Genomic DNA, 13,054 nt, shown 5'->3' on the forward strand with positions numbered 1-13,054 from the left:
CCACCACCACCACCACCATCACCATCATCACCATCACCACCACCATCTAATTAATATGACTCTTGTAGCTGGACACTGTTGAGGAGTGTTACAATAACTTTGAGGTCTGTGTGGCAAGTCCGAGTTGAGCCTTCTTCCTCTGGGTGCTGAGAGCTGTTTTCTTGGCCTAACTTATTTGTGGAAGGACAGAGTGCTGTGTGGTGTGTCCTGGTTGTGATTGCAGATCCATAGACTAATTCTTCCATTAAGCTTTGTGCTTCACATTCCCTGACTCGAACAAGATGAAGAATTGTTTTTGTGAACTTGTAGATGGGGAGACACAGAAGTTCTCAGAGCTAGTGTGCTGCTCTTCTCTGCTGACCCAGTCTGCCCTGTGGAACTTCCCCCACAAACCTAGACAGAGGCCTCGTGAAGATCCCACTTGTACCATCTAGAGTCAGAAATTTATTTACCCTATTAGACACTTAAAGAAATCTCTTGCAGGAGCAAAATCCATAGTGAGTAGATACTCACTGGTTTTTCTAAAGCTAAAAAAAAGTATGTGTGACAAAAGTTGTCTAAAAATAGAAAGATTCTGTTTAGGAGAGTCTCTCTTACAGGCTTATTTCATTCACGATAGCAATCAGTCATGATGGTGCATGCCTATAATCCTAGCTCTGGGGAGGCTGAGACAGGGGGATTAGGAGGTCCAGGCCAAGGCTAAGCTACAGAGTGAGACCTTGTTTTGAAATAATTAATTGTTGTGGCCACTGAATGCTTATTTTCTCTCTTAAAGACTCACAGAATTTCATGACCACTTCTGAGACTAACAGTGTTGCTCTCTACAGAGGAGGGATCGAAGATGGTGTGGCATGCCTGGAAAACCTCCAGTAGCTACTTTAGTGAGGAAGTCGCTGCTATTTCTTACAGAGTTTCTGTCCTGTTTTTCTCTCCAGCTATGGAGTACTGCTTTGGGAACTGTTGACTGGTGAGGTGCCCTTCCGGGGCATTGATGGCTTAGCAGTGGCTTATGGTGTGGCTATGAACAAACTCGCCCTTCCTATCCCTTCTACGTGTCCAGAGCCTTTTGCCAAACTCATGGAAGGTAAGTAACTCCTGACCGGAGAAAAGCTGGTGGCTATTAACCTTTACACAGTGCTTGGAAGACATTTCCCAATGTCATGAGATCTGCTGCAGGAAAAGGAGATGAAGGATTAGCCACCCAGGGGGAAGAGTTGGGAGAGCTGTTTCTAGACAGTGGCCACACCCTGCTAAAGCAGGTTCCTTTCTGCAGTGACTATAGAAATTTGTAAATAAACCTGCTATCTTGCATTCCAGAATCATATTATGTAATATAAAATAGGCTATAGTAGTAATTCTTCCTAGAGTATCTTGTGTGTAGAACTGAAGGTTGTCTGGAAAGAAAGGGACTCTGAGGTCACTGAGTCAAAAACATGATTTTGTGAGAAATGCAAAACTAGGCAAAGTGAAGAGGGAAAGTGCCTACTGTGTGGTGGCAGCTGGTAGGCTCACTCCTCCTGATTCATCCTGATGTTCTCTTTGCCTTCTCCCATTGAGCTGTGGGGATGGTAGCTTGTGTGTGTGTAGGAATTTGGGGCACAGTCACCCATGGTCTTCTTGAACTGTATGTACGTTGTTGTAAGCTGACTGCAGTGGCAATCTTCGTTTTTTTTTTTTTTTGCTTTCCTTGCACATGCTGAACAGTGTTCAGGACAGTGTCTGACTTCTAGTTTCCTCTCTTTATGTTATGACAGTGGAGAGTCTGCTTTCCTACTGGGGGTTCCCTAAATTCAGGGCTCTATTTTCTAGAAGGAGAAATTGAGGCTATTTTCTGGTGAGGGAGGCATGCAGTATCACGAGGCTTCCGTTCCCCTCTGGCCGCTCACACGTCTTCTTTCTTCTCATATCCCATTCAGACTGCTGGAATCCTGACCCCCACTCACGCCCATCTTTCACGAGTATCCTGGATCAGCTAACGACTATAGAAGAGTCCGGTTTCTTTGAGATGCCCAAGGACTCCTTCCACTGCCTGCAGGACGACTGGAAACATGAGATTCAGGAGATGTTTGACCAACTCAGGGCCAAAGAAAAGGTAGCGAGGAGGGGATAGCAGGTCTTGTCTTAGCAGAGATGCTTCACTAAGGCATCTGGACTCAGGGTGCCAGTCACTGACACCAGTACCACCTTCCTGCCATCTGCTTGATTGTCCACACCACAGGATAGGAGCCTGGGACTGGCATTTTCGTGACTGTGGAAAGCGTTCTAAGCTCAAATCATCTGGGGATTTCAGCAGCTCTTGGCTTGCTGGAGTCTACTTTTATGACCCTAGCAATCAGTGACCACACAAATGTAACCAATTATGTACAATTTTATGCCCTGTGATGTCTGGGTAGGGCCAAATCTGGGGGCCTGAGAGATGGTCATATAGTCTTGGTTAGTTTCTTTTTTCTGTTCTCACTCTGTACTATAGAAATTTGGGGAGTTAATAGTAACATAATAGCCAGGCTTGGTGGCACATGCCTATAATCTCAACCCTCAGGAGGCTGAGGAAGGAGGGTTGCAAGTTTGAGACCAGGGCTTATAGCTTTATAAGTGAGTTCAAGAGTAGCCTGGGCTATAGTGTGAAGCCCTGTCTCAAAGGGTTAAATGAATAAGTAATTATCAATGTGATAATAATAAAATCTAAAACTGCATATGATTCATTGCTGCTGTTTGTTTCCACTTGAAAAGTGTACTGAAACCTTTGCTCCTGTTAGTATGACAGCACATAGCCGGGCGGTGGTGGCGCACGCCTTTAATCCCAGCACTTGGGAGGCAGAGGCAGGCAAATTGCTGAGTTCGAGGCCAGCCTGGTCTACAGAGTGAGTTCCAGGACAACCAGGGCTACACTGAGAAACCTTGTCTCCAAAACAAAACAAAACAAAAACAAACAGACAGACAGACAGACAGCACTTGGGGCCTGCAATTGTCCCCATCTTGAAGCTGAGGGCCAGGGCCGTCCACCTTCATGGAGCTAGGAAGAGGGGCCCGTGAGTCTGAGCCTTTGAGTCTAAGCCCTTTCTGCAATGCCTTTGTTGTCCCCTACACAAATGGTTTAAAAATAATTTCTGAATCTAATTAAGAGAGATTAGTCTCCTTTGGAGCCCAGTGATCCTAAGCTGTTGGGAGGTCATTGACATGCTGTAGTGGCTGGGGTGGCAGGGCGGGGAGGCGGACAGTGGGAGACTCTCTAGGGGTCTGTCTGGGACAGCCATTGACAGCATCCTATCACGGCTACTCTTCTAGCTAGGAGGACTTCCACTGTGGCTGGCTTTTGTAAAGTCACCAGCTCCCGGCCACCTTCCTTTACAGTCATAATGTAATTTATAAATTACACAAGCCATAGGAAAAATGAGAATTGGATCTTGTCGATAAGTAGTTATAGTAAGCCCCTCTCCTTTATAGTCTTGCTTTCTGTGGCTTGACTTAACCACTGTCAACCACAGTCTGAAAATATTAAATGGAACATGGAAGAAATGAACAGTTTTGTGTTTGAAAGTGCATGCTGTAAGCATCATGAGACAGTCTTGCTCTGTCCTTCCTGGGGTCAGTCGTCTTCCTCACACTTGCACACTATCACACAGTGTTTCTCGCCGGCTATTGTGATAAGGCAGCTCTGTGTTTAGGTGACGTTATTTTATTTAATGAATGTTCCAAAGGACAAGAGTAGTGATGCCGGTGACTTTAGCGTAATATATTATTATACTATATATATCAATATACTGTAATTACTCTCTTACAATGCCTAACTTATAGATTAACTTTTATGATGGAGGTATTTTAGATGTAGGTATTTCACATAATACATGAGAGTTCAGAGGGATCCATGGTTTCAAACATTCCCTGTTGGTCTTGGACATACTCCCCACGGATAAGGAGGCTCTAGAGTTCTAGGAAGAGTCAGCCCGTGTCTCCGGGCTTGCTCTGTGACATTAGCCTCTCTAGTACTCACAGTATGGTTGTGCTACGCTTTCCTTTCACCCAGTGCTGGACATCTTCTCTCTCTCTCCTGTGCACCACAGCAGAGCTCTCCAGGTTGTCTCCTTTCTGCACCGAGACCCACCCTTCTCTCTACTGCCTCCCTGTCTGTAGGAGCTCCGAACCTGGGAGGAGGAGCTGACACGGGCTGCGCTCCAGCAGAAGAACCAGGAGGAGCTGCTTCGGCGTAGGGAGCAGGAGCTGGCTGAGCGAGAGATCGACATCCTGGAGCGAGAGCTCAATATCATTATCCACCAGCTGTGCCAGGAAAAGCCCAGGGTGAAGAAACGCAAGGGCAAGTTCCGGAAGAGCCGACTGAGGCTCAAGGATGGCAACCGCATCAGCCTCCCCTCCGGTCAGTGGCAGAGAGAAAGACCAGGAGCTGGTGTGGCAGGGGTTTGTGGGCGTTAGACTGTGCTTGAAAACACAGACCATGGCTCCTAAAGTAAAGCCTGTTGGGATGGGCCATCTTGCTCAGTGGATGACAGGCTTTCTGGGGAACTGTTGATTGGAGAAGAAGGTGTACCATTGGGGTGAAGGGATTCTCAGGTGTTCCTAGGTGAGAAATCTTAATCCTGAAAAGAAGTTTGTCTCAAGTTTCTTTTCACAGTTTTCAGTGTATTTTATATTAGGTTAATAAGTAAACATTCCGGTTATAAAATTTACATAGAGCCTCTCAGAAGCACATTGACTCCATAAAGGTATATCCTCAGTACTGTCACCTGGGGGAAATGTAAAGAAATAAGAAACTGTGAGTTAGAACCCTGGTGGAGTGTGATGTGCCCAAGTGGTATACACATGAGTATTTCTATAGATAAAAAATTGTTTGTGTTCTAAATCTATAAGACCTTGGGAAGCAAGCTTATTAGAATGTAAGGAAATAGAGAATGAGGTGGTCAGAGTGGCTGTGGGGGATCTTTAAGCCTTGGAATGATGGCTTAGGCACCAACCAGGGAATTAAGTCATGGAGTCGAGAGAATGTGCTCATGGGCATGTGCTCCGCTGCCCCGTCCCGTGTGATTTGGTTGGGGTTTGTTTGTTTGCCTTGTTTATCAGGTAGTATGCTATCTGTAGTACATGAGGAGCACCTAGCTGCACCAGGACACTGCTGTGCACCAGCAATAGACGAGGAGCTCTGGTCCCGACTGCAGGGAGAGGTTAGTGCAGTAGGGAGCCCTCGGTACCTCTGACAGAGGAAGAGGAGGCTGAAACTCAGAACTGAGGAGCTGAACATTTCACATTCTTCATGCTGTATCCGAACTACCTTTAGGGCGTGTAAGAGGTGGGGTCACTTCCCCATTTCCGTTGAATCCTCGTGTTTCTGTCATGACCTGATTCTTGATACTCTGCTCCACCTGCAATTAAGAGGCGCGCCAGACACTCTTTATTTGGTACCAAAAAGGACACACATGGTGACAGATCACCTGAGGTGTGATTTCAAGTGACATTCCCTAGAGTAATCCACACAGTGACATGCACTAGAAAGCAGCTCTCGGGCTGTGATTATACTACCTGTGTCCATGACATAGAGAGCTTTATGAAGACCGCTGTCTGTGCGTTCATCTTGTCGTGTGTCCCTTTCGGGGAAAGAGGTAGCTCTGAAAGGAAATGAAGCTTTTCAGGAGATGGAGGCCTGTCCCTCGTTTCTGAAATGAATTTGACTGTGTGGTAACCCTGACACACACATGTTTGTCTCTCCCCAAGCAGATTTCCAGCACAAGTTCACGGTGCAGGCCTCCCCAACCATGGATAAAAGGAAGAGTCTGATCAGCAACCGATCAAGTCCTCCTGCAAGCCCCACCATCATCCCTCGCCTTCGAGCCATCCAGTGTGAGACAGTTTCCAAAACTGAAGCCAGACATACCAGGGACACTTGTCCCCTGCTCTGCTCAGCCATTGACTAATCCAGGCTTGTTACAGCTGTAACTTCTGCCACCTTCCCCAACAATGTGTACACACGTGCATGTACACTTGCAGACCTCAGCCTTCCTATGCCCTGTCCCACTGTTCACTTCTGTGCTGTCTCCTCCACCTTTAACACGTGGTTGATATCAGCACAGCGGGTTGTGAATATGGGAAACTCTTTAGGGAATTGCAAAGCAATTTGGAAACTGGAGTGACAGAGATACAGATTGGTGTCCACCTAAGGATCTCCATATTGTCTGCCGTACTGGGCACCATTGCTTTTCTTCCATCTGTACTTCTCAAGCTGAGGCTTTCCAAGGCCTGGGTCTTGAGAAAACTCATCAAAGCTTTAGTGTAGGCCAAACCTGGACTAGTTTTATTTTTACTATAGTAATTGCTTTAAATATGTGTGTGTGTGTATGTATGTATGTGTATATGCGTGTACATGTGTGTACATGTCTACATATGTGTACATGTGTGTCTGCATGTGCTTGTGTGTGTGTGTGTGTGTGTGTGTGTGTGTGGTATTTCTACAGTTTTTGGAGATACTTACCTTACTCAACCTTTGTTATTCACAGTGACGCCAGGTGAAAGTAGTAAAACCTGGGGCCGGAGCTCAGTTGTTCCAAAAGAGGAAGGGGAGGAAGAGGAGAAGAGGGCCCCAAAGAAGAAGGGCCGGACATGGGGACCAGGAACACTTGGGCAGAAAGAGCTCACGTCAGGAGATGAAGGGTAAGAGGCACATGATGTGAATGTCTCTCTCACTCACAGACCTGCACAACATTTTAAAATATGATAGGAAATACTTTTGTTTCTCTCATTTACTTTAATATGTTTGGAAAAATATACAGGTTCTGTTTTATTTTCTAAGACAGGCTAGCCCAAACTCTGTTCAAGCTCTCTATCCTCCTGCCTCCACCTCCTGAGTGCTGGAATAACAGATGTACACTACTGCCTCTAAGTTCTTCTTGACCTTTCTAGAGAGTTGTCCAGTCTCCTAGATCCTGTATTTTCTTGTAGGGCAAGAATTGTCAAGTTCTTTCTATGAAAGGCCAGATAACACTTTAGGTTTCTGAGTCTTCATGGTGACAGAGAAATATAAAAACTGCCCCAGACTCTGAGAGATACATAAGTGAATGAGCCCATGTGGCTGTGTTCCACTCAGACCTCAAAAAGACAAGTGGCAGGCGGGATTGGACTCAGTCCCCTGCAGGTGTTCTCAAAGCAGCAAATAGCGCAAAGAGGATGGGATGCAGGAAGCTGGGCTGAGTGGGCTAAGAGCTGAGTCTTCCCATAAGACATCTGATCAGAGGAAAGGGAGGAAGAGCAGGATCCCTGGCGCTGCCCTGGCATTCCTGTGCCCCATTGGACTGCCTTGCTACTCTCCCACTAACCACACGTTAGTGCCCTTCTAGGCAGAGGGTGTTGGTGACTTAGGTGTGTGTGCAGCGTCCTCACTTGTAGGCTGGAGTCCTGGGAGGCAAATTCTTTGCATCTCCGTTTTATATAGACCAGGCCCCCTGATTTTGCAGAGAGGGTCTCGGGCAGGGACTGAGCTTTACAGGTAGCTATGGAGCTCACGTTTGCTCAGCTACAAAGTGGGCATAAGACGAGTACCAGCTGAAGGGTTGGCTGAGTTCCTCTTTGTGAATTTGTCAGTTAGCTGGCTCATGGTGAACACACATAGTTATCAGCTGGATGATGGTTCTCTGCCTTCCATGTCATCTACTAATACTGGAAGTATATATGGTTTGTGTTTCATCTAGAGTCCTTCCTGTTCTTCTGAGTGTGAGGATAGCAATCCCAGCACCATTTTCAGTGGCTTCCCATTGCTCACTGAGTGGGGCCTCCAAACTTGTCAAACTGCCTTTGGTAATTTTTAAAGGACTAACATTTGATGTTCAAAGTCTCCACTCTTCGTGTCTGAGCTCAAGGGAAAAAAATAACGATCAGATTTATTTTAAAAAATGGATGTATACTAACTGTCAAGTAAGGCTTTGAAATCACAAGTTTCTTTAAATAGAAAATGAACACTCGTAGGACAAGCTGTTTGCCCTGTGAGTGCAGCACTTCTGTCCTTCATGGTCACAAACCTACAGAGCTTAGGAGAGTAGAGGGGTAAGAACCCTGCAGCCTGTCCCTCATGGCCTGGCTCTGATGAACCCAGTTACCCTGAATCACTGGCTACCTCTGACATTAGTATAAATTCTAGGGTTACCCAGGCTAGCTGTGGTTTCTGCTAATTAGATGTTTAACTACATTTTCAGTGAGTCTGCACAGTAATGGTTTCATTGCGGCACTCACAATATAAATCATTGTAGTCTCCCTCCCTCCCTCCCTCCCTCCCTCCCTCCCTCTTCTCCCTTCCCTCATGACCTCTTCCTGTAGGTCCTTCCTCTCCTCAAAGAGGATTCTAGGGATTTTGCTGCTTCCGCTTCACTTAAAGGTTTTTGTTTGTTTGTTTTGGTTTTGTCTTGATAGTAAATTAAGCTTCTTCTTGCACTACAGAATGTTAACTTTGTACTTTTCTTCCTTCTTACGTAGATCTGTCCTTGCAGACTTTTGAGACAATTCAGAAGCACATGCCTTGGTTTTTCATTATTCTCAATTCTCACTGAAGAAATGAAAGTGTTTTCTAACAAGCTTGAGTCCAGTTGTCTTTGATGTCAGAAATGTTAGAGATCTCTCCATGATATTACTAATTTTAGTGCCTGTTGACTGAAGAAAATTTATAATGGCCAACCCCTTGAATTCAGTAAAATGAATTCCCTCCTCTCCCACTCACCTAACAGCCATGTCTGCAGGAAACAGCAGCTCACTGTTGGCAGCTTGGGTGTTTTTAACTCACAGCCCTTTGCAGTCACTCTCAGCTGTCCAGGGACCTTTGTCCCTTACATTGGAAGGGCCTAGGCCTGAAACAGCTGCAACATGGCCATCTTTTCCCCGGGTGGGTTTGCTGATTGGATAGGCAGAGCACAGCTGGCCGCCTCGCTGGTCCAGCCTGGGCACTTTGAATATGGGAGAGGGTGAGCTAGCTGTGGTCTCTACTAGATATTGCTGATTCTCTTTATTCATTGAAGATCCCCCCAGAGACGGGAAAAAGCTAATGGTTTAAGTACCCCATCAGAGTCTCCACACTTCCACTTGGGGTGAGTCTGGTCTCCACCCATCCACAGCTGAATTGGTAGCAACTGCCCTTCCATTTCCCTGTTCTCATTCCTCATCGCTGCAAGTGACAAGCTATTTTTTTTTAAGAGCAGTGCACCTTGGGAAAATTGCTTGATTGACCACCCCAGTTGCTGGGCTGCTCCTTGAACATTGTGCCTAGGGAAGGCCTTGTGTTGTGCATCCTTGAACACTGGCTTTGATTCACTAATGTGGGCTTCCTCAGGCCCAGTACTAGAGGAACTACCACATCAGTGCAGTGGGAAGTCCCAGGCTGTGGTGGTGGTGGCTTCTCTCCAGCTCTGGGTTTTGTGCTTCAGTTCACCAGTGTTTCTGCCCACACAGTTCTGAGGCCTAGGAGAAAGTTGAGCCTTCTCTCTCCCTCTGGTGGCTTCAGACCCCCAGAGAGTAGGCTTTAGGTGTATGGGTATTTAGCATTAAATGTCAAGAGTCACCTCTGGCTGATGTGCTAGGTCTTCAGTGCTCCCCCTACGGCCCTCTAGGGGAAGACCAGTGCTTCCAGACCGCAGATCCCTTTGTAAGGAAACTGAGGGGGGTCCATTCTATCTCTGGAGAGTGGCTAGGTTTGCCAGATGAGCTGATGACAGGGAGTTGAAATCAAGCCACTGTCTTTTGTCTCCATGCCCAGACAAACTGAGGCTTGAGTACCACATAATGTTTCCCCCATAGAGGTCTGTCCCACGTGCACTGGGTGGGTGCAGCTTTCTTGCTTGATTTTTTTTTTTTTCCTTTTGAAGAGTGAATGGCTTTGGAAGCTTAAGCATGCGAGATAGAAGCTTGGAAGGAGAAGCTGAGAAACATTATGAGTGGAGTGGCCGGGGCCATTTCTGCTGGTTCATCTGCCCCATGCTTGTCTTGCACTGCAGGTGTTTGCATTGAAATACTTGTGATATTCTGAGTGTGTTGTGTTTGGTTCCTATGGGGTGATTGCCTCTCCCTTGAGAATGGCTCAGACAAGACCTTCCACAAGCTCAGCCCTTCCTCTTTTTGTCTGCTTGCCCACCCGCTCACTCGCTCCTTCCATGACTCCATAGCATGTGAGGGGCTGGGTTAAACCACCGCTTTCCCTCTCCTAGAGCATGTGCACTTGTTTGTGGACTAGGAGAGCTCAGGAAGAGTTGTCTGACCCCTGAGACTTTCAGTGTGATTAAGTAACAGACACTGTCTGAATACCCATGGAGGCCATAAGGGAAACAGCCAGTGTTGACAGGTCTCCTCCTCCCTCCTTCAGCCTCAAGTCCCTGGTAGATGGATACAAGCAGTGGTCATCCAGTGCCCCCAACCTGGGGAAGGGCCCGAGGAGTAGTCCCGCCCTGCCTGGGTTCACCAGCCTTATGGAGATAGGTAAGTAGAGCATCTGTCTGGGTTTTCTCCTGGTTTCCTTAGAGATGTCTTGGCTAGACTTCCAGAATTGTTTAAGGAGTCCTAGTACTATTATCCATAGGGTTTGTCTCATTTTTGTCCTCTGCTCTGTCTTCTCCATTTTATCATGGTTTCCTAAACCCCAGTTTCCATGTACTGTAGCCATGGAACCTGTTTTTTGCCTCCGGCGTCAAGAGTCAGGACTTGATCCAGACACGTTCCCCTTTTCTAGCCTTTCGAATGGTCCTCTGGCTCCTGAGTGGTGGCTGAGCTCTCTAGATGCTTTTCTTTGTATTTTCAAGTCATAATAGACCCATCAACAGAACAGATTGGCCTTCAAACATGTAGAGGATTCTGATTTCTTGTGAAGACCAACCTTAAGACGTTTTGCTAAGAATCATGCTAGAAACCCAAAGCCTTTCTAGTCTTAAGGTACAAAAATATAGAAATGGTTCTAGGAGCCCGTTCTGCATGTTCTTGTAAGCGTCCCTATTGAGCTGAAGGCATTGCCCAGTGGCAGCACCCTTGCCTAGCAGCTGTGAGGTCTGCACAGCGTTTTACACACACTCTGCAGCGTCCCTAAGAGGGAGGCAGCAAATGAGCTGATACTCTCTTGAACAAGTAGAGAAATGGACTCTGGAATGCAGGTGAATTCCCATGTTGGCCTCAGGTGAGTGGACAGAAAACGGGCCCCGTGGGCTCAGCGCCCGTTTCATGTCCTGCTCTTCTGACACTGAGCTGGGGCAGGACCAGACTCTTCACTCTGTTTTCTCTGCCATTTCTCTTGTTTGCACAGAGGATGAAGATAGTGAAGGCCCAGGAAGTGGAGAGAATCATCTACAGCATTCACCCAACCAGTCCTACCTCTGTATCCCATTTCCTCGTGGAGAGGATGGGGATGGCCCCTCCAGTGATGGAGTTCATGAGGATCCCACCCCAGTCAACTCAGCTACCAGTACCCCTCAGCTGACGCCAACCAACAGCCTCAAGCGCAGTGGGACCCACCACCGGCGCTGTGAGGCGGCTCTGCTCGGATGTGGAGCTGTTCTGGCAGCCACAGGCCTAGGGTTTGACTTGCTGGAAGCTGGCAAGTGCCAGTTGCTTCCCCCAGAAGAACCTGAGCTACCAGCCCGGGAGGAGAAGAAGAGGCGTGAGGGTCTTTTCCAAAGGGCCAGTCGCCCTCGTCGGAGTACCAGCCCCCCCTCCCGAAAGCTCTTTAAGAAGGAAGAGCCAATGATGTTGCTAGGAGACCCCTCTGCCTCCTTGACCCTGCTGTCTCTCTCCTCCATTTCTGAATGCAACTCTACCCGCTCCCTACTGCGCTCTGACAGTGATGAGATTGTGGTGTATGAAATGCCAGTCAGCCCAGTTGAAGCTCCACCCCTAACCCAATGCACCCACAACCCCTTGGTTAATGTCCGAGTGGAGCGCTTCAAGAGAGACCCCAACCAGTCCCTGACTCCCACCCATGTCACCCTCACAGCTCCCACACAGCCTAGTGGTCACAGGCGGACTCCTTCTGATGGGGCACTTAAGCCAACAGCAGCCCCTGCAGCACTAGGCAGCAGGAGCCCCTCCAGCAACGGGATGAGTCCCAGTCCCGGAGCAGGTGAGTTCTGGACATTTCCCCTTTCCTCCTTGCTTCTTTTCTGGCCCCTAGGAGTAAAGATATTTGTAGGTGGCTCATTTTCTCTCCTTTTACTTCTGGATTCGAATAAGCCCCATTTCTTCTCTTGCTCAACCAAGCAAGAAATACGATATGGGATTGTCCAGGGTTGCCTGGCTCTCTCTGCCCTGTACCATGGGCATCTTCTGACTGCTGGAAGGGGTCAGGCTGGTTAGGAAGAGACAGAAGAGACAGACAAGGGCTTCAATGGCTGCTGAAACCCCGCTCTGGGGGAGGGCGGTGGTTCCAGCATCCAAGGGCAGCTGTCAAGCTCCTGGTTCCATAAAGATCCTGTAGCTACAGTGAAGAAGTCTTCACCACACCTAGGAAGGGTGTTTTCTGCCACATACTTGGGCCCCTGCCATTATAGCATTAGTTCAGACACACACCTAAGGTCAGCTGCCACCCATCCGTCACGTTCTCCATCACTACTTCCTGAGTCACACCTGCCCCTTCACAGCTGGAGACATGTCTAGTAGGTGGCTGTCCACATGTAAAAGCTTGCCTTTAGCAGTTGACCCCATAAACTCTTGTGAATGTGCACTTTCAACTTAGGACTCCCCTGCCCCCAGTCCTTGCTCCCTAAAAGGCCCGAGTCTGGCTGAGAAACACTGCCTACTTAGTCCAGCAAGAGAGAAGCCAAGGTGCTCACGATTGTCAATTGCTGTGTGTGCAACGGTTGTTTCACGCCTTTGTGTGAGTCTTCCTCCTGTAGGTTTCTCTGTTACAGGCTGTGTGACCTTTTTGGGAATAGAAACAGCATGAATCATCTTTACATTTTTGCTACCTAGCTTGTTTGCTGTCATATGGCTATTACATAGATGAACACTGAGCGACAGTCATTCCCTTAAATCAAGGGTCAGCAAACTGTTTTGGGACAGGACAAGATGGTAACTACTTTGGGTTTTGTGAGTTGAA

At 47.6% G+C, this 13,054-nt stretch overlaps 1 protein-coding gene across 2 annotated transcripts in view; it reads left to right on the forward strand.

The window, feature by feature from the left end:
* Map3k9 (mitogen-activated protein kinase kinase kinase 9) overlaps window positions 1–13,054 on the forward strand; it is a 63,775-nt gene that overhangs the window by 42,604 nt on the left and 8,117 nt on the right. For both annotated transcript variants that reach the window (XM_028782153.1, XM_028782154.1), the window contains exons 4-10: window positions 936–1,084; window positions 1,917–2,092; window positions 4,132–4,372; window positions 5,725–5,847; window positions 6,501–6,654; window positions 10,340–10,452; window positions 11,267–12,079. In XM_028782153.1, the coding sequence (XP_028637986.1) occupies window positions 936–1,084; window positions 1,917–2,092; window positions 4,132–4,372; window positions 5,725–5,847; window positions 6,501–6,654; window positions 10,340–10,452; window positions 11,267–12,079 (1,769 nt within the window). The remainder of the gene's footprint in view (window positions 1–935; window positions 1,085–1,916; window positions 2,093–4,131; window positions 4,373–5,724; window positions 5,848–6,500; window positions 6,655–10,339; window positions 10,453–11,266; window positions 12,080–13,054) is intronic.

Source organism: Grammomys surdaster, unplaced genomic scaffold, assembly GCF_004785775.1.
Source record: "Grammomys surdaster isolate TR1022 unplaced genomic scaffold, NIH_TR_1.0 721, whole genome shotgun sequence".
NCBI lineage: Eukaryota > Metazoa > Chordata > Mammalia > Rodentia > Muridae > Grammomys > Grammomys surdaster.